Source organism: Molothrus aeneus, chromosome 1 (assembly GCF_037042795.1).
Source record: "Molothrus aeneus isolate 106 chromosome 1, BPBGC_Maene_1.0, whole genome shotgun sequence".
Taxonomy (NCBI): domain Eukaryota; kingdom Metazoa; phylum Chordata; class Aves; order Passeriformes; family Icteridae; genus Molothrus; species Molothrus aeneus.
Genome location: NC_089646.1, coordinates 65,811,313 through 65,832,765, shown reverse-complemented (window position 1 = coordinate 65,832,765; position 21,453 = coordinate 65,811,313). Strand labels below are relative to the sequence as shown.

Here is a 21,453-nt window from a genome sequence, read left to right as displayed (position 1 = left end):
CTGCTATGTTAACAACACAGGCTTTCCTTCTTTTCACTTGCTGCCCAGATTTGGCTGTGCAGTCTCTGTCCCTGTCCCATGAAACAACCACTGGATTCCTCCTTGGGTGGGTGCCTTGCCAGCACAAGGACAGGTCTGATTCAGTGAGCAGCCCAAGGCAGCACCAGCCCCTGCCCTGACTCTGTGGGCCTTGGGGGAAGGAGGAACACTCACACCTGGCAGGCAGGGGAAGACTATGGCTTTTGCAAGTGCTTTTCCTTGAATTATCATCAGAAGACAGGAACTGGAAGTGATAGAGTCTCCAGAGTGCTGCATATGAGAGAACTGCTCAATTGGGCATGGGGCTAATAGGGCTTACATACACAGGAGTTTTTTAAAAAAAGAATCTAAAAATATTGCATTTATGACAGGCTGTTTTTGTCCCACAAGAGTCACCTACTGCATTGAAAAAGTTATCTATGGGCAAAAACTTTAAAGGAAGTTCTTTCTGAAGTTACTGGAAGCTTCCCATAATGGGTCACTCCAGACAGTATCCCTCCCAGGCCACTCTCATGTAGTACTGGGATTATTCTGTTTGCCAGAGAAAATTCTAACTTGTATCAACATCACCTCTTCATGCTTTTTCTGCCAGTGAGGGTTAGTGACCAGACTAGAATAGTTTGCCATATACATTTTGCATCCTTTTTCCCCCCCAGCTGTGTACTGCCAGTCAAATGCTTTCTACCCAAGTCAAGAACAGAAGGATTTGGTTTTAAGTCATGTTTACTTAAAGGTTCCTTCCAAGGGCTACAAAATTACAACCATGGAGTTGCTTCAATGAGTCATTCAGTGTGTTAAAGCGATCCTCTGGGAGCACTGACAATGTACAGTAAAAACAAATGGCTGTTTCCTGGGTAGCCCATCTCCACCAGCTCTTCTGCTGCTGTGAACACAGTGGCATTAGGCTGCTTGCTAATATGCTGGGAAACTGCTTGACCATCCCAGAGAAAAGAAACAACAGGGTGTTCGTGGCAGGCAGCCAAAGGCCCCACGCAGTGCTGGAAGCAGGAGGAATGGTGCACTGCTGCAGTCTGGCTCTGCTTCACCTGCTGCTTGCTGCCTAGAGGGACAATGCAGGACTCAGGATGTGACAGGCTCCAATAAGACAGATATCGGTTCCTCAGTGTGAAATTTTTATACCCACTTGTTCAGTTTTGTTCCATACCAGAAGCTGAATGACTGAACTGCTTCAGGATAAAAGGAGGCTCAGGGGAGACCTTATGACTCTCTAAAGCTCCCTGAAAGGTGGTTGTAGGCAGCTGGGGGCTGATCTCTTCTCCCAGGCAATGACTGACAGAACAAGAGGACACAATCTTAAGCTGTGCCAGGGGAAGTTTAGATTAGATGTTAGAAAAAAATTCTTCACTGAAAGAGTGATTGGGCACTGGTCTGCCCAAGGAGGTGGTGGAATCACTGTCCCTAGACATTTTTAAAAAAAGACTGGATGTGGCACTCAGTGCCATGGTTTAGTTGATGAGGAGGTGTTAGGTCACAGGTTGGACTTGAAGATCTCATAGGTCTTTTCCAACCTAGTTCATTCTGTGATTTTGTGATAGAAGACACCACCACTCTTCTTGCTCAAAGAATTGATCTCCATGAACAAAGTCACAGGCCTCTAATATAAAAAAGGGAGTTGATCCAAGCAGCACAGGCAATAAGGCATAGAATCACAGAAGGCTGGAAAAGACCTTTAGGATCAGTGGTCCAACCATAAACCTAGCACTGCCAAGTCCACCACCAAGCCATGTCCCTAAGCACACACAAGTAAAACCACTTGTTCTTCTCATAGCTAAACATGGTATTTTGCTTTTGTAACAAGAATCCCTGGTCACAAAACAGATGATATCTTTGCACCATGGAGCCTGGAACATGCATGGAAGAGAAGCTTGCTCATGCCCAGTACTTACTGAGAAATTCTCCTTCACTCTGCACACAGGAATTTCATGCAGCTGCAATTACTCTGGTAGCCCATCTTTAGAGGCCTTTCCCACTTTTCAAAAAATCCTGACATACCAGATGCCATATGAAATATTTACAGTACTACAAGGGTGCTGGTTTTATTTACTGTGCTGATACAATCCTAAAAAGCTACACTAAAGCTACATAGACCACACAAAGGAAACCAGTTTCACTCAGCACTGCAGGACTTTTTATATCATCTAGGCACTTTTGCTCTTTCCCAGACCTGAAGCAGTGGTCAAGCAGTGTCACTCCTTAATTTGGTTGAAACAAAAATGTGCTCTGTGTGTGTCTAACTGCTGTCAAAGAAAGTGAGAGGTTAAAGTGCAAAATGCTTGATTCTGGGTATTCATGAGTAAAGTCTGCCTGCAAGTGCAACTGTGGACAGAGGACCTGAGGTGTCTGCAGGGCTGTGGTTAGCAGTGCACTCCACTTATGGTGGCATTTATTTTCCAAATAAAAATGCATGAGATGCTTTTATGTCTGCTCCTCTTTAGGCTTTCAAAAAAGTCATATGAAAAGCAGAAAATATGATTTTAAGATACCCAGCAACAACCAAGGTTTGCTGATAACATGAAAGACAGCTTTTTTCTCCCAGTGACTTGGGTATATTTTCCTGTGTGGAGGATCATGATCCAGTAACAACATATTATGAGCAATTTCACAGCAAAGTCTCCTGCAGATGATAATCTGGTCTGTACTGAGTACAAGAATATTTCCTGTTGTACCTCCACCCCTCTTTCATTCCAATGCTTTTCCTTAAGCTGGACTGCTTATTCCGGGTCAATTCAGAACAGAAGAAGCTCATCACCAAAGCTTATCTTGAGTAAACATTTTGTAACAGTAATTAAAAGAATGCCCCCATTACTTGACAAAGGAAAAATGTGGGGCATTTGTTCTTACTCTCATGACCTCACATGGGTCATCAGGACATGGGGTTGTGCTGCTTCTTCTGCCTGAGGAAGAAACAGAAGTAACTTCTGTAACTTTTGATTTTGGATATTTAGAAGTAACTTTTGAATTTGGATATTTACCCATAAATATATTAAATTAACTTGCTGCTTCTGAATGGGATGCTCAGCCCTTCCAATGCATTGTTGAACAATTTTTTATGGTTTTATTTTTGATGGTAGTTTACTTTTGAAGATGAATTCAGAAGGAAGGAGGTGACTGCAAAGGAAACGTTCTACATTAGCCACTTCTAGAACAGGGATAGCAGCCCCATCTGACACTCACAAATTTATTTTCTAACAAACGCCATTGCACTTCATACCTCATAAGGATTATTTTCCCTTTTACCTCTTCTCTTTTAAGAATGCCTGTGGTCACCCAAGTATAAAAAAATAATCCTGCATTTCAAACCAGCAATTTTCCTTGTTTACATGTTAAAGGAAACAGATGGTGTTCCCACAAACTATCTAGCCCAACAACATTCTCAAAACATTGTTAACCACTTAGTCCGTGAAGAGCAGCTAACAGGGACCAGCTTTGGCTCTGGTGAAACGTGTAATGAGCCTTCAAACTTTCAGTACTGCAAAACAAAGACAACTGAGCAGAAAGTTTGTTCTGTTCTTTCTGAAGACCATGCTCATCCAAAAGCAATTACTTGGGCCTTTTCCATGCCAATGGCATGTCCCTAAACAAGAAAAAAGAGCTGAATGTGCATGTACTTTACAAAATATCCAGCCCTGTGGTTCATTAAATCCTGCTTTCCTAAATATAGGGGGGGAAAAACCAACATTCTGTTTCTTCCAGGATTAAAAGGCATGTTAGGCTGCAACAGAGAACATTCCTAACTACAGCAACAAGAAGACCGTTCTCATTCTCGTGCCTACAGCAGATACACAACACTGTAGTTTACATTGTTTCACAAGGACAAAGAGCAAATAAACCTACTGAAGCAAACAAAATTACTCAGAACTTATAGAAGCACCGTGAGGGAAAAATTGGCCTGTTCTCATGAACTGCAGTTCCTGATATGCAGAATGATGGGAAACAAGTGAGTTTTACAGGTGACAGAAGTAATCAGAAGTGCACTGCATCTCTGCAACACCTTGACCCACCCAAATCACAGGCTGAGGGGAGCTAAAAAGGGCAGCTTGGTATTTCCCAGTATGGTGTCTCAACCCCAAGAGCCCACTGATGCCTGCTGACTACCTTTAAATAAATAGCGCTTTTTGAAGGTGGGAAAGAAGTGGCATATATTTTAAATTGGGACAAAAAACTGCATTAAAACATATTTCCCCCCACGATGCTCTCCTCTTCACCCCTCGGGCAGGGCTCAGCAGCTGATGAGCTGCTGCCATCCACTGCTTACCCTGGGAAGAGTTCTGCCCAGGTGGTGGTGCATAAAAGGGAGCTGGCATGAAGCCTGGGTGTGGGAAAAATGAATCAAAGTGTAAGGAAATGAAAAAAAAAAGTCATGTCTGTTTAATGTTGTAAATTATTTCTTTAGATTTAACATGAAGCTCTAAGTGTTGAAATTCTGTTGCTGAGCCCCTTAAGTGGGTATGTAACAGGCACCTGGGCTCTCTTAGGCTTGGAACAAGCATAAAACAGACATAGAGAATATAGGGAAATATCAGAGAGACTTAAGGGGAAAAGAACTCCCTATTCTCTTGAAGTCCTAGCCTTTTGCAAGGCAGTGACAGAGGCCATTGAATTATGTCAGATCAGGCAGTGAACCACTTCTTAGCCCTTCTTTCTGTTCTGCTGCATGAAATTAGGAAGCCATGTGTGTCTCTCTAACTGTTTTGCAATTTTTTTCCCCTTGGGGAGGTTTCAGTGGCTAAGTTGAACAGCAGGAAGGCTGGGTTGAAAAGCACACAGGTAATTTAGGTATCTGAAAGAACCTGGCTAGCTGGCTAAAACTGTCATTTTTACAGAAAGCACACAATGTTTCCACTCATGTATTCTGCAAGCTGCATCAGGATTTCCAGTGACTGATAATAAATTTCCTGACACTAATACCTACCATATCACTTTCTGTTGCCTGCTCTGAAAAAAAACAAGCAATCATGTTTTTACTTATTTGCTGTATACAATGACAGTGTATTTCCCTGCTGCCAATGAGTAAAGGCTGGAATTTCACATGTGCTAAGGATACTCTTATCAGTGTTTGGGTTTGTAAGTTGCTACAGGTCTTAAGATTATGAACTCATAGCACTTTATTTTAATCCAAATAATGTATGAACATTGGACCACTATAAAATGTTCTGGTGTAGTATTTTCTGCCAAGACTGAGCTGTTGGAGGGCTTTGATCAAGTCTCACAAGCTGGAAGAGGATGGAGGAGAGGAAGTCTGTAGAGGCATTTTTTCTGATGCATTGGACTATGAGTTGTTTCTAGTGCTAAGGCCCAAATGTCTCTGCCAGGCAAGAGGAAATTGCCAGAAGTGGCTGTATTGATTTTCTGTTATCAGCTGTAGCACGTGGCAAAAAGGAACGCGGCACCAAGGAGCATTGTGACACCTCTGCCTGCTTCTGAGGGGGCGTTCACCACTGAGATTTCTTAGAATACTCAGATGTGTGAAGATAAGGACACATGACAAATACTGCCCGGGTACAGAGCTCGTTTATTTCTTGATGCTGCTTTTATCTTTAAAAAAACTGCTTATTTTCTCCTACACAATTCTCCATTTGCTGTCCAAGACCTATACCTGTGAAGATTCTGCTGTAAATGCTCTCAAAACCTAAAGCAGGTCCAGATGTCACTTATTCATGGTGTGTTAAAAATGCTTAACTCTTCAGGCTCAGGCATTTAAACAGAAACTTTTAAGCGTGCCTATGAAGTGCCTCACCAGTAGATGCCTAATCTTAAAAAACACCCCTGTGGTATTGTCACAACAGCATGTAAGGAAAATGGGTGTTACAATTTTGAGGCTGTATTATTTCAACAAGAATTACACGAGTTTTGGCTCATGAGTCTTGAAGATATAGAGGACAAGTTGTGAAACAAATTTAAGATAAAAAATGTGACATCACAAACTGGCCTGGATTTAAACCCTCACTGCTGGTGAAAAGGGTATAACCAACTGCTTTGCAAATAGCCTAATTCTGAATGTTTAACTTCTGGTAGGACTTCTTCCATTCATCAGTATAGAAAAGAAGGGTCGTTACAGTATTTTTAAGTTTTGCTTTTTTCCTAAATCTGAAGTGCAGGTTTATAGTCTTTCCAAACAACTTTTTAAAAAAATAAATCTGTGGAGTTACACAAATGTTCTAAGCTCTGATTAGAATAAAATGACAGGGCTCTATGAAGTGTGGTGGAATAGTGCTGAACTTGCATTAGCTGTAGCTTTAGATGATAGTGTTGAATTTTTTCTCACTGATGTTCATGATTGCAAACTAAATGCAGATAAAAAGGTCTGTATCTCCAGATCTTACCAAATGAGCTGTACAAAACACACAAAAGAAAAAAATCTCAACAGCTTTGTCACTGGCAAGATTTGACTGGATTTTTTTTTCTTTATTTTATGATGTTTTCGTGACATGATCCCATTCTCTCTCACATCAGCTCTAGGGCTTGCTGCCAGTTGTGTTATGAGCAACATTTCTGCTTGCTTCAGTGGGACAGGCTGGCCTTGAACTGCAAGGCTGACTGGGAAGGGGTATTTCCAAGATTCTGGTAAGAGTCATTCTTGCTCACAAAATGTAATGAAAGACAGTCAGACCAACACTTCTGAGAATGTCCTGCTTTGGAGAGGAGAGGAAGAGAACAAGAGAGATGAGCAAATCATACAATTTCTATTAAATTATTGGCATTTTAAAGAGGAGTGTGAAGAGGATAGTTGTCCAACATTCTTTATAAGAGTTTTACCAGTGTAATGTCATCTCCATGACAATTACTCATATTTAGGCAGACAGAGACATCATCATTTTTGCATGCATTGGCCAACAGAGCTAAAAAGCTGATGGGTCACAGGACTGGTGATAGCACAGTCATGAACTCTGAAATAATGTCTATGGATGGGTCTTACAGATAAAGAATCCCCCCCAATTACTGTGTGATGTGTGTCCGCTAAAGCATTCTCTGGAAAACTGTGATTAAGTCTGAACTGCAGTTTAGATAAAGGAAAAGTATGTGGCAAAACTCAGCTCCTCAGCATTTGGGTCTCTTGTCCATGATAAAAAAAGAGTATCTTGCTTTGGCCATCCCAGTCTGTCTAGTCTCCCTGCTTTAAAAAGGTCATCACATGAAGAACCAGTTGCAAACCAGAGCTTGTTTTCTGTGCTGGTAATACTATGACTGTCTCTTTTCAAAGACAGAAGCCCAAGTTTAGGGCAAGTTTGGCAGAGGAGAGGAAAGAAAGAAAAAGGATGAGGTGTTAAGATAGGGCAGATTGTGTCTTGCTGTGAATGACATGAAATCCTAAAGGGTCACATCAAAAACCAGTTTGGTACAGTTCATACAAATAATTTTAATTCTTTTGAGGTGCTTCATCTTTTTTCTGTTATTTCTTTCCTCCTACATTGAATTTCTAGATTAGGGAGAAAGCTTCATTTGGGAATTGTTGTAACAGGGTATTTCCATGATTTCTTGTTTCCCTTCCTTTAAGACATTTCTCAGAACAGATCCTTCCCTGTCATCAATTTCAGTTTTTGTGAATCGGCATTTCCCAGTGGGCAAAAAAATGGTTGAGACAAAGCACTGCCAGAGAGTTTCAATTCTACAAGTGTGCTCTCAGAGTTACACTTGGGCAGAAACAATGGAAGTGCCCCTAAATCATTTAAGTTGGGAACTACACTGCTCTGAGACAGAGAGGCAAATAAAACCTTCCATGAGAAAGAAGCTTGATTTGATTTTATTTCATTTGTAGAGGCTCTCTGGCTCACAAGCTGTATTGGCTCCATTTCTGTATGGGTATCTCAGGGCAGCTGTACAGACAAGTGCTTATAGTAAGTGGTGTTTAGATTAGCACAGCTTGCTTTGGCAAGTTTATGGAAGGCAAAGACACCTTTTAAACAGATATAAACTCCATCCTTAATTGTTTTTTTTGCCAGACCTCAGTCACGACTGTCCGTGTATATTTAAAAGTTGTGATGGTAAGACCCAATGGGAATATATTACTGTCTTTTAAGGATTAGGGATAGACTGGCTTATGGAAGGTTCCCGTCTCCTAGGAACTCAGCTACCTTAATTTCACTTTGCACCCATTTTAACAATCTGTTTGGGGAGAAAGATTACTTTAGATTCATGTTAGCAAAAAAAAAAAAAAGATGCAATACTGCCACTGCTATTTAAAAAAGAAAAACTGAAATGCTTCATGCAAACATATGGAATGATGATATTCTGATGCTAATTAGTCATCCTTCAAATCAAAACATCTGAAAAAATCATAGAATGCCTGCCAAGACTTTAGATTTCACTAGAACTGCATTTTCTGATGGCCAGCAACCTGTCTTCATCTACCCATTTCCGGTCTCCAGAAACCACACTTCCTCCTTATGATGAGATTCACTTTCTGAATAATCAGTTTTCCACTCATGTGGAATGTTTTTTTCTAAAATGCTCTGCTGCTGTACTTAGTTTTTAGTACTTAGAGGGCAATTTAGATTACCTGAATTTGGTGTTTTGTTTCAGACATAACCAAATGCTCAGTTAGATTTCTAACCACCAAGAAAGAGCCCATAAGCTTGCATTTTTCTTTTATTATTCCTATTACTATTGTTTTACTATTTTTAGCAAAGGCTTGATCCTGCTCTTGGGGAGACAGATTTGTGTCCCTGGAGCCCTCAGTTATTGCATGAGACTGCAGGACTGGCCTTTTTTTCTGATACTCCAGGGGAAAAATGCATGCCTCTGGTCTCCAAATAGAACTGATGAAAAAGAGCCCTGTGCTCGGGGAGGAACAGGGAGTAATGCTGAGCTCATATATTTGCTCAGCCTAATAAAATGGAGTCTTTTTCTTGAAATACTTCTCTACAAATCACATCAGTGACTAACTACTGCTTACTCTGCTTTGTGGATGAGGGATTAACTGCACTGACTTTTTATCAGTAAAATGGTTGTTCTCCTATTAACGTCACATGGAAAGTTACAAGGGAAACTCCCGAGCCTAAGAAAACAGCTGTGTGCTGTTTTAACCACTGAGCTTGCATTTAACTTGAGGTATTTTCATCCTTTAGAGCACACTTTGTGAAAGCAAGCTCTGAGTGTTGAGGCATGTGTTACCATTGCTGCTGCACTCAGCAAACTTCCTGTGTGTTCAGCACTTTAACACAGAAGCAATATTTTGTTATGAGGGATACAATTCCCCAAAGTAGAGTTTGTAATGTGAAAGCAGAAGAGAAGAATGACTATATGATCACTACTGGGGCCATTTATGGAAACCCCATCACAGGAAACTGTGGTATTTCAGGCCTGAGGGTAAATGAGGAATTATCTTGGAATGTAAATACATTTTACCAACAAACTGCAAAACACTAGATATGATCTCATTCTTTCTAATAACAAAATAATCTGTCACACAACTCTTTACTGTGCTTAATGTCTTTATCTTCTTATTTCATAAATGGGAAAATAGGCAAGGAAAAGAAGACAATAATGTAAAGGCAGGCTTATTTCTGGAACTAACATTATAAGGAGCCATTTGTTTCTTCCCAGCTAGGACAGTACTTGTGTAATTGGAAGGAAAAATGTCATAATGTGACTAACTGGGTCCTGCTACTGAAGTCTGTGCCAGAATTGTCAGGGTGGTGCTGCTTGTGGGGTGGTGTTTCTACTTTCTCGTGCATTGAACCAGCATGACTCTTAACATAAATAAAATCCAGGGAACAAGGTCTGTTCCCATAGCCATGGTTTACCCAAACCTCCTGCTGAAGGCAGTGACCTCTTGATAAAGTAGGATGGTGGAGTGTGAAACCCTTGATTTGTCAAGGACATGTTTATACTTGGAAATAGGCGGGGGATGAAGATGAGTTCCTTCCCTATTCCGCTCTATCCACTTTTAAAAGGTGGATAAATCTGAGTGTTTCCTGAACTGCAGCGTTCCAGTCCAAACAGACCAACAAACAAAAAAGGTGATTTGTTCCAAGCTGGCATTAATCCCTATTTGCCTGATTTGGTCTGTGCCTTGTGGGAGCTGTAGTTCAGGGCTGGTAACTCCCACAGTCCGGTCTCTTCCCTGGACAAACATCAGCCTCATTCTGTTTTGTGCAGAGTTTCCTTCACCAACAGTTCTCCTGACAGCTATTGGTTCCTACAGAAAGCTGTTTTCCAACAAGGAAATAATTCCCTTAATTTTTTTGGTCAATGCTACTTGCAGGGTGGCAGGGACAGCACAACAGATCAGCTAGGGGAAACACTGAACCAGAAAATGAGTGTTTAAATTATGGCAGTGACTTTTTTTTTCATGCGTAGCTTTCCCACCTCACAGCTTAGGTGTGAACTAATGATTGATCACTAATGATTAATCAGATGCAAAAGAATCTTTGTGCTCTGTTGGCACCTTTCCCAAAAGATGTTCTCAAAGCAATCTGTACAGAATGAGTCCCTCATAATTAACCCACATATTTTGCAGATGAGATGCAAAAGCACCACTCAAGACCATGCAGAATTCTGTGACAAGGATAAAATCCAGTTTCCTGAATGTCAGATTTGTCTGAAGGTTCTTTCTCTTTGCTGGCTGCAGCAAAAGAGAGTAAGTTCCAAAATAGAGCACAGAAAGAGGGAATAAATTCTAAGACACAGCTTCCACCTCTTTACACTCCTCAGATGCTCTCCACGCTTTGGGGTTTTGTGACTGAACTTGCAGCAGAGCTGCAAAAGCCTGGGGCTAACCAAGGCTAATTTGAACGCTCCTTATCTCTGTCATTGGTAGAGTGAGTTCTAGAAGGTGCTATTTTTATTTGATAGAGGGAGCCAGTACAGCTCTGGTCTCAGCAACCAGTTTGGCCAGAATCAATTAATCACTGTAATTACCTGCCTCAGGACTCCTTTTTGACTCGCTCTGCCTTGCTGGCTTAGGAGATGGGTTACCTCAGCACAGCTTAATAACATGCCTGCTGTTGATTTACTGCTGCTCCAGGCTAGACAATTCCTGCCTGACAGCAGCTCCTGAGCCCTGAGCCTGCAAAACCTGTATGGCAGCCAAGCCACATGTTTGCACAAGGGAAGCAAGCAGACACGTGCAGAAAGGGATGGCACAGAAACTGCTGCTGGTCTTGCCTAAAATGATGTCCAGAGGACACAGGTTTCTTCTCTAGCTCCTGCTGTGGGAAGGGAGAAGACTTGCATACAGCAAGAACTTGCAGCAAAACCTCTCAATGTCCTTACGATTACCAAAATACACAGCTTGCTCACCAGCTGGTTCTGCTGATGGAAGGAGCCAGAGTGGCTCATTTAAGCCTTTGAAGCAGGTGTCATAAGTCTGAGAAAAGATATTATTCATTTTGGAAGACAAAGCAAAGAGACCCCAAATCAAACCTTCAAGATGCCCAGCTTTTCTTAATATTAAGGATTGTTTTTACTGATCCCTAGAGAAGGAGGATTTGGAGGGCAGACTGTTTCCTCATACAAAGAAGACAAGTGCTAAAGTGCTTTCCTTTAATTAGGCTTTTCTTTCACAAAGGCATTAGCAGAGTTGCAGCTGTAGCTGTAAAAAAGCAGCTTAGCAAGACTGGGATGATACAGAAAGGAGTAGTTTTACCTCAGACACCACTGGTAAGTCGTCTCTTGCCTGTCATGGATTCAATCCCAACGGGTTCCTTTTAGTGTAGAACTGAGAAATCCCAAGGAGTAAGGGACATATCTACCTCTGGTCAAAGCAGGATGCTGCCATGAGGTTTGCCAGCCTCAATACAACACAGTGAATACTGAGAGCAAGGACTCTTGGGTTAAATAAATTTAAGTCAGGACTAAAGCAAGTAGCAAATATTGGCTAGGGCTAAGCAGGTTGGCATTTACTTTGATTGAGGATGAAATCCTCTATAAACGTGTATGTTTAGTTATTTTACAGTGAGCAGCATAGCTGGTCTTTCATGGGTTGCAAGGAATTAAATGAAAACAAGTCACAACTCTGACAAATAGATAACTTTCTAAAGGTTACTTGAATTCAGAAAAATTCATAATCAAGGTTGCTGAAAAAATGTCTCAGCAGAAACTTGGAGAAAACAGGTGCTTCACAGCTTCTGATATTTGTATCTCAACTCAAAGTCAAGAACTTTGCACTTAGACTAAAACAAAGATTTCAGTCTCTTAGTGTTTCAACGGTTTTAACACAGTCCTAGCAGCCAACAGGTTTATACAGAATGTCCTGTTGTTTTCACTGGAGCTGGAGAGGGTGGGAGGAGGGAGAAAAAAACCTCTTATCAGTTGGAAAATTCTTTCTGTGTGGAGTAGAAACATACATTAATTATGCTAAGCAAACTATCCTAACAGTATTTAGGCAAGTCAGGTACTAAAATGAAGGTACCTAGTGCTCATTCCAAACTAATTCCTTGGGCTTTCCTACAGACTTTAGTGCAGATCTGCTGTATGGTGCATCTCCTGTGCCCAAGGTGGATAGCTGAGGCATCTCTGAACGGTGATTTAAAATGTTTCTTGCAGCCATACCCTAAAATGAGATCTCTTCTCTGCTGCCCCATCAAAAGATTATTTACCAGGTGTTCACTAACTGCCTTGGAGGGTATCCACTGTGGATAGGCAAAGAGTATCCTGGAAAAGATTTCAGTGTATGTAGTCTAAATGGAAAGAAGGAAATGAGAGAAAATACATGGGAGTTATCAAGAAAATTCATGTAATTGCTCCAACAAAGCTCCTATCTCTGCCTGTGCAGCAAGTGCAATTTTCTTGTATTATCTTCCTGCACAGCCTATAAAGCATAACTGTGGAAAAGCTGAGCAAGCAAACTTCTTTATAAATTGACTTGGAATGGTTTCACAGATCTTTCTCTCTTGCTCAGAAGACAAAAAATCCATTTATCCTTATCAAGGAAAATGAAATTGTAACAAGGAAATAAAAGCATTAGAAGATGTCTTCCAAAGGCCTGATATGAAAAAGGCTGACTTGTGGGCAATGTGGGGGAAAAACACAAAACAGACAGTCTTGCCAAACTAAATTAGATGAAAGTTTAAACCAGTAAAGAACTTCCTGAGAGAGCCATCATCCACTCACATAAATTGGATATTAATGCTGTGCTTTAAGCTCTAAGGGTAAGCAGGATGCTGATATCTGGAGCTGTTGAACTGGGAATGGAGGGACTGAAAGAATTTCTTTTTGGCTTTGTAATACTTCCTTCCTTTTCTGTCACCAGGGTACCTGGCAGGTATCCTGTGAAGGTAAAATGAGGGAGTGGCAGAAGATGGGGAGAACTTAAGAAGAACAGCAGGAACAAGGGGCGACCCTTGCAAAATGCAATAATGCAGTAATGGTTGCATCATGGAGCTGCTGCAGCTGTCACTTTCAACCAAGAAATTTAACTGTAGATAAACATCAAGTGCACTCTTAAAAGTTTTAGGTTTAGTACTAAAACATCCCTCATTATCATCATCCTCTTGTTTCCTCACTCTTACAAGTATGGCCCTTGTCATATCAAACACTGATTCCTCTTTGTAGTTTAGACCCACTGGGACTGCTCCAGCAAGATAGTATATAATTTTTAATGAAACAAAAATTACTTGGGCAGATGATGTAACTGTTCATTAACAAGTGGGAGAGTTCCTCTTGCTGCAGCAGCTCTTTTGAACACATAATGTGAGAGTGCCACAGGCCAAATGTGCTTCAGCCTGAGAGGAGCCTGAATCCCATACTTCTCTCAGCCCAAGTGAGCGGCTCTGGAGCTACGAAGTAAAAGCAAATGCACACACCTTGTTAGTCACAGCTGGACCATCAATACACCTCTGCATGGAGGGTGGTACCTGGTAAGTCTCTTGTCCCACCAGACCATGACCAGTGGGTATCTGGTAAATTCCCTGGTTTTGGTGGGAAGGCGGCACTTGGTAGACAGGGTCCCGTGCCGAGGCGTGCGAGCTCGGCACTTGGTAGATCTTCTGGTGGTTGAAGGGCTGATTCATCAGTCCTGAGCTGGGCACATCCCGGCCAGGAGAGCTGTCCTGTACCACGGCACCTATCAGGAGCTTCACGCGGTTGCCGGGGACGATGCCTTGGCGGCCGTGTAGGGAGCAGAGCCACCATCCTTCCAGCCCCTCGGTGTTCTGCTCTATCACCGTCAGGATGTCTCCCTTGCGGAAGGCCAGCTCTTCTGCACACTCGGGGACATTGTCATAGAGGGCCCTGGCCATAAGATTCTGTGGAGAAACAAAGGCAAGAATAGCAAGTCAGCAAACAAGGCAGAATTTTTCTGTATCTTCAAGCACATTCTAAGTGATAGGAAATAAGAACTGAATTTGAAAAAGAAGTGTGCAGGAAATAAAAAAACCCATGGAAAATCATACAGCACAGGATTCCTCTGTCCCAAGTTGGGAAAATGAGAGGCTTATGCATTAGCAACACTGCTAGTGAGAAATTTTCCAGCAACAGTGGGTCAGATAGAAGCTCTTTATATGGCCTAGTCACCTGAACAGACAGAAAGTCAGGAGAGTTCTGCTCCTGACACTGAGGTGCTCTTCCTGTGAATGAGGGGCTTGTACCTTCATCTCTTGACACTGATTTCCCTACAAACATGCTCTGTGTACTGCTACAGCCAGCTAGCAGCCATTAAAAATAAACCTGAGCAAGACTCACAAGGAGTGAGTAATCCAGAGTCATTTTTCCCAAACAACTTTACATTTGTGGGGTCCCAAAAGACTTTCCACGGAGATGCAGATTCCATTTAGTGTAAAGACAGTGGCCTGGCTTTTTTGGCTGACGCCTGCAGGTGGCCTTAAAAGTGATGGATCTGTAGACCACCTAGTAAGAAAAACTATCTAAAAATGAGTTGACAAAACGTCACAGGCTTTGAGCTACGATGCTCATCTTTGTGTGTAGCTTTATGCCTTCTCACTCTGCAAACTTCTTTAGGGGCACAGCATAGCACAGAAGTAGTTTAATAGATAAAACCCTTCCTCCCCTGCTGCCTCAAAACCAGCACCACAAAAAAAAAAAAAAACCCTCCAAACTAACTTCAAAGAACATGGTTCCTCTGAGGTCCATCTTCTGTAGAAAGACCTTCAAGAGAAAAATATAATTCTAAAAAATAATGCACCCAGTGACCCCAAGCACAGTGATGCCCGTGCCATGAGGAAAGCAGTGCCCATCTAAAAGAATGTAAGAATGTAGGTATGAACCAGCACCACAAAGAGCCTCTGTGTGTAACTTAAGGGGAGACTTAGGGCAGCCAAAGAGTGTCTTTGACTTGTGTCAACACAGTTTAAGCACTCTTAGATGCACTTTGCTTGATTATGTGAAGTGGAGCAGTACCATCAGCACAAGGAGCTTCACACAGCTCTACCCCCAAGCATTTGCCCAGAGTTTCAGGCAGGCTTTGCAGCTTGCCCTGACTTCTCTCCTGCTGGGGTTCTACGCCCAGCAGTACCTCTGCTATGCAGTTTTAAGCCAGCTCTGAGTTGATGTAAGATTGTTGGCTGTGATGCGTTACTAATAAGTACCACCTCCTCTCCCAGATGGACCCACCTCCCTTTCCTCTCTTTGCAGGCCTCTATGGCACATCCAGTTCTGAGTAGCTGGCCAAGGTATTCAATGGAAAGTAGGCAGGCTGTCTGCACTAACATTCTTGGACCCCTCAAAAAGGCCATGAAGATTTAATTTCTTGGCTCTGGTGATATTTCCAGACATATTGGAAACAATTGCTCCATGACTGCCTGATTTTCAGTGAAGGCGGTCAGCAGAGGTGGTTATAATCCGATTGTAAGCACTTGAAAAAATATAGAGCCCTGGATCTGAAGTGTTCAAGCTGAAATATTTGGATGCAGTACACAAACTGAAATGGTGCTAATCCACCAAAAAGGATATGCAGCTGCCTTGAAGATTTATCTTTCCTATGTCAAAGGAATAGCGTCAAGTACAGTTTAGTGTTTTTATCTGTCATATTTATCTTCCTCCTTGGACATTTCAGAACTTTTTCTTTTAACCATCCCTAATTTGTTATATCTTTCCCTGTTATCATGCTGATGTTTTCCCATCATTCCTGTGCAGAGACTTTAGTTTGACCTTGCTCAGTGTAGCAGGTTGTGTGCAGGGCTGACTGGTGGATGGAAGGGGGATAAGCTCAGGCATCACATAAAAGGTAGGTGAACTTGCATTTCCCAAGACATGCAGGGTTGAAATGGGGTGCACGAGATCAGTTTCCTCTTCTCTGAATGGGAGATCAGCTTTCAAATGTATGAGAAACACTGGCTTTACCTTTCATCAGCATCATTAGTGAGGTTGGTATAAATTAAGCTTTGGCTTGGAAAAGCAGGATTGCCATTTTGAACTTCCATGTAAACAGCAGCACTGGGGCCCACCATTCCCTCTGATGTATGTCTACTCAGCTCATCAGTCAGCAACACTAAGATATCCCAATATAGATAAAGCAGGGAGCAATTTTTGTCCATGCCTTGGCAGGACTGTAGAACTATTATTTAAGCATGGTCAAAACCAGTGGTCTTTTCTTGGGCACTACCTCTATATTCTTGCTGTGTCAACCAGGCTGCTTAGTGGAGTCTGAAGCTCAGAAAACAAAAGCCCCTGCCTAATCTGAATATTCAAGTCAATCTCTAATCTTTCCACATTTCTTTCTAGCATGTCTTTCACAAGGGAAATCTACTAATGGGACCAGAGCTTGTGCAACATAAAAGAAGACTTTCACAGGGGAGTTGTTTAAAGGAGGAAGATTACAGCTGGGTGGGGGAGGCACTAACCAAGCAGGCTAAATCAATGATAAATGTGTATTCTTCTATACTTTGGTGTTTAAAGGTATTTGAAAAGTTGATTAGCTTCTGCAGCAAAGGAATTCTCAGAACAAAGCTGAAATGGTGGTAGAATTAGAGCAGACAAAAGTTCCCATGTGAATTCTTTTTTCTAGCTGCTCATTATCTCTGTCCCAGTGACCTTCTCACCACCTGGCATGCAGCATGTTAACACTTTCTGGATGTGCTTCAGGAACTTCTTTGCTGCAAACAGCTTCAGATTCTCATTGTTGGTGTTAACTCAGGCACCAGTATGTGAATTATACTAATTGGTTGCCACTTGTTTCACAGCCATTTCCCCAAGGCCTTTTAAATAGCCCAGAGCCATGCCACCAGCACCAGTCACTGATGGAGCAGTGAAGCAGGAAAAATATTCCTCCAAATAAGCACTGGGACCAGAAACACTAAGCCTGTTGCTTGGTGCCAGCAGCAAAGGCACTGCTCCTGCTAAGAAAATCTTCTTTGTTTTCTCTGACTTCATTCTTCCTTCACAGGATTGCTAAGTATGAGCTTCAGAAACAGTGTCACAGTCACTTTCACAAGTCAGCAGTATCAGCCCTGAGAAAAATGCACTTGTGACCACAGAAAGCGAGCTTTTGGAAACCACAGGTACCTTTAGCCTGCTGTGGTGATCACGATGGTCGTCTCTACTTTTCATCACACAGAAAGAAGTTCTGATCAAAGGCATCTTTCAACACCTGTGGGCCTTATCTCCAAAGATTTGACAAATCTGAATAATTTTCTGATTCTGTGGGCACTGTAGCCCATATATCAATATTTCTTCTCATTGGTCTCATCAGCTCAGAGAGTGGGGACAGTTACATGAAATTAATTGGACCTGCTCTAAAGAGGCATGGATCTGTCCACTCAACTGCCTGAGAACTGGCACCAAGTAAGCACTAAGATCTGATATGAGAAGCCAACAGCACAGCAGTGAACTTTTTGTATCACTAAATGCTAAAAAGAACTTGTCTGTTTCCTAGAGAAAGGGCAATGAGAAAATTGTCTTGGAACTTGTTTTCAAAACTAGCAAGTTCCACAGAAGTCCCTCTAAAGGGACTTTATATTCCCAATAAAAAAGAAAAAAAAAAAGGGAGTGCAACAGATGCAGAGTCACAAAATCAAGTTCTGTAAAGGCTGGGGAAAAATTACCTGATGCTAGATAGGGAAAAAAATTTTGTTACAGAAATCAGCTGCATTTCATAAAATGAAGATACTGGCAGCTACCAGCTCCTTTTAATAAGATTAATACTGAAGTGTCTGTTGCTCTCCTTTGGTCCAGTTAAATTAACTAAATGATAGGTGCTGTGGTACCCTCTTCAAAATCCAAAAGTACCTGTGGTCCCTGTGCAGCATCTCCATTCTCCTGAGCTCCCAGTGCTGTGACAGCCCTACTTCAAGTAATGAGTGCTTCTCTACAGCTAATGGTGGATTGGAAAGACTCAGCAGCTTCTGTGTCAAGCCTTGCTAGCAATCCTGGGATGTCTGGAAGCTGAAGCCAGGGTCAGGCCCCCATGGTGTTAATGCTCTGTACAAGCAAAACAAAAAAACCCCGCATTTGTTCTCAAGAAGCTTAAATTCCTCTTAACCTTGGGCTCATGAGTGCAGTAGAAAGCATCTTATGTAAAATCACTGAAAATCGGAAGTTTTACAGTCTTCTGTTTAACAAAGTGCCATCTCAGTTGTCAGCAGGTCAAAGTGAAAATGGAGCCTGACCCTAATGACTGCTGCCTGGGGATTTTAGCTGGAACATACTGCAGGAAAAGGCTCAGCAGACTCTGCTGACTCTGTTAAACTGTCTAAAAGTAAGGGAACGGAAATGGATACTCTCAAGATCAAATGCAGATTACAGTGCCCATGGTCCCAACTTTCTACATTGGTTGAGACAAAAGTAAAGCTTTCAAGCTCCCTCTAGGTAAAGTGAACCTGGGATTTGAAACTTCTGTCTGAGGTTTCCTTTAATGCCATTTAAAGTCCATTAGATAAAAGCTGGAAAGGAACAATTTGTATTCTCTGTACACCTCAGATTTTTCTTTCTTTTGCATCTAGGATGCATGACCCAGTAAGCAAGAAAAAAACTGTCAGCTGTTCTAATTGCAGAACCAAACAAAAAAAATAAGACTCTGTAAACTATTTTTTTCTCAAATCTTGATGGAACTACATGCCAAATTCAGCTGTATAAATGAGGTCTATTACAGAACTGTCAAAGGTGTCTACTCTCTCCTTAGCCTGTTGTAACTGGTGGCTGACACATCTGCAGCTGGATGAGGACAGACGAAAATACTTTGAAGACCACAACCTGTTTTGGCTGCCCTTCTCTGCAGTGAGGAGAACTGACAGAATTCTGTAATTCATAGTCTGGAGGATGAAGAGGGTGTTTGTTGATGAGGCTAAGTGGCAGAAGAGAGAAGAGGCAAGAGTTAAGAGTTAAGGAGAAGAGTGGAAACATCTACCACTTCTGTTAGAGTAAACACATGCAGTGACGTGGGTAACGAGAGTGTGTGAGGTGCCCAGAGCCATGGCAGCAAAGGCAGGAATAACAAATGACATTCTAGGAGATTAAACACAATGGTCTCTTTAAGGGCCCGGCGCGGCGGTGCCAAGCTCCCAGCACAGGGCTGCCCACTTGACTCCTCTCAGCCAGCTCCACGATGAATGAACGCTCGAGGAAAAGGCTCAACCAACCATAAGCTCAAAGGATTCCTGCTGCATCCCTCAGAGGTGCAATATGAGGATACTGATCCCCGCTCTGTGCTTGGCTGCTGAGGCGTATTGTTTGGTTCGGCTTTGTCTTGTATTTTATAATATTGCTTCCTGTGTGTAGAGTTTATGTGCAAACAGGACTGGGAAAATTGCCTCTGCTCTTCACTGAAAGAGGGTGGGACTCCTTTTTTCTATTATTGGGCAAACTGTTTCTTAAAATGACAAACAGCTTCTCTCCTATGTTTAGCTTGGGAGTAGGAAGGGAGGAACAAAGGAAGGAAAGGTGGGGGATGTCTGTGAACAAACCAGTAGCTTAATTTTGGTTGGATGACTTTTAGTTATCCATCTCATAATATTTTTGATACAGGTTCCCATCTTATAGATTTCTTAAAAATTAATGACTGCTATTGCAAAGTAAGCTTAAGCATTTACATACCCTTGTAGGGCTGCATTAGGCCCAACAGTAATGATCTGCCTGTGAGATAAAAGGATTGTTCTGAAAACACTGTAAAAAGTGAGTTTTATTCTGAGATACAAGCAGGGCTGGTAGAAGAAAGGAAAATTTTAGATCTATTCTGGCTTCTTGACACAAGGGTTTCAGTGCAAGAGTCATTGGACAGTTTAACTTTGGTTCTTTTCTCCTTTTCTATTTCTCACTGTCACTGCCCCTGAAATAAAGCATTCATTGTGCTGTGTTGGCAAGGAAAGCAACTCTTGAGGCACAGTAGGTAACAGGTCTATCTGTAACAAGCAACCTATCACAAAGGCTACTTAACAGAAGTTGACAAAGGTCACTGAATAAGACATTAAGCTTTGAGAAATGTCTTTTGCCGGTCTGCTCAAACCTGGAAGAAGGCAGTGTGAACAGCAAAGGCAGTACCTGATAGACACAAAGCTGCCCTGGTATGTTCCTGGGCAGGGCCCTGTGGGCAGTGACATGGGGAAGGGACTATGAAATGGCAACGCTTGGCCATAACAGCCCCCATCCATGTACAGACCTAAAACAACTCATTGCGAGCAACAAGTGTGTGCAGGCTTTTGCTCTTTATGTCAAGATGAAATGTACAGCTACAGAGAGGATGCAGGAAGTGCTACCACAGCCCCTATCAAAGAGCCTCTGCACTAGCAGGGCTCACAGCTACTGCAGCTGCAGCAGGGGAAAGGCCCCGAGCACCCAGCCTGTGCCTGGCTCTGGAACTCTGAGCTCCTGGCTCTCAGCTAATGACAAAATAAGGAGCCCAGCAGCAAATGCTCACCATGGTAATGCTTCAGTTCACTCCTCAGGCAAAGCCTATAGATCTACTTTTGAGGCACTCTCTTGCTTTCTTACACCAAAACCCACAAGTTTTTGGTTTAGCAAAGATACTTCTCTGGTCAAGGACTGCTCACCCAAACAATTCCAAGTCCAGTTGGATGGAAATTAAGGCAGTTTTCCATGCACAGCTTTGGAAGACTGGCTTCACAGCTAATGAAAGAGCTGTGAGCCAACAGACCCAGCAGAGCCATAAGGAGGAGAGGTCTTTATCCACCTTAAGTTTCCTTACTCTCTGGTCCTGTGCATCTCTGGAACACAGGCTGTTAGTCATGCTAAAGCAGACCAAGCTGCCTGAAGGTTGAGATGTGGAAAACCTTCTTTCTGCAGGGCAGAGAGCCAAGTGCCTTATTTCATTGTTCCACCAAGTTGTCCCAGCCCCTCTGTCTGCCTGAGAGGCCTGATTTTCAGAGTTGGCCCTGGCTAGGACTTTTTTTTTTGGTAGTGAGACAAGTTACACAGAAAGTTAAGGAGAAAAAATAGGAACATTCTCTTTCTTACAGGACCACACTTGGGTAAGCCAAAGTAGGCACTATGGCTGTCATGCTCTGGAATATTCACTGCCAGTTTTTGCAGACACAACACTCCACC

General features: G+C 42.3%; 1 protein-coding gene across 3 annotated transcripts in view; it reads right to left on the bottom strand.

Annotated features, from left to right (window-relative positions):
- Positions 1–21,453, bottom strand: part of NEDD9 (neural precursor cell expressed, developmentally down-regulated 9) — a 73,865-nt gene that overhangs the window by 7,763 nt on the left and 44,649 nt on the right. For 2 of the 3 annotated variants that reach the window (XM_066558559.1, XM_066558550.1), the window contains exon 2: positions 13,806–14,246. In XM_066558559.1, coding sequence (XP_066414656.1) covers positions 13,806–14,246 — 441 coding nt within the window. The remainder of the gene's footprint in view (positions 1–13,805; positions 14,247–21,453) is intronic. The other variant, XM_066558567.1, reaches the window with a different exon arrangement.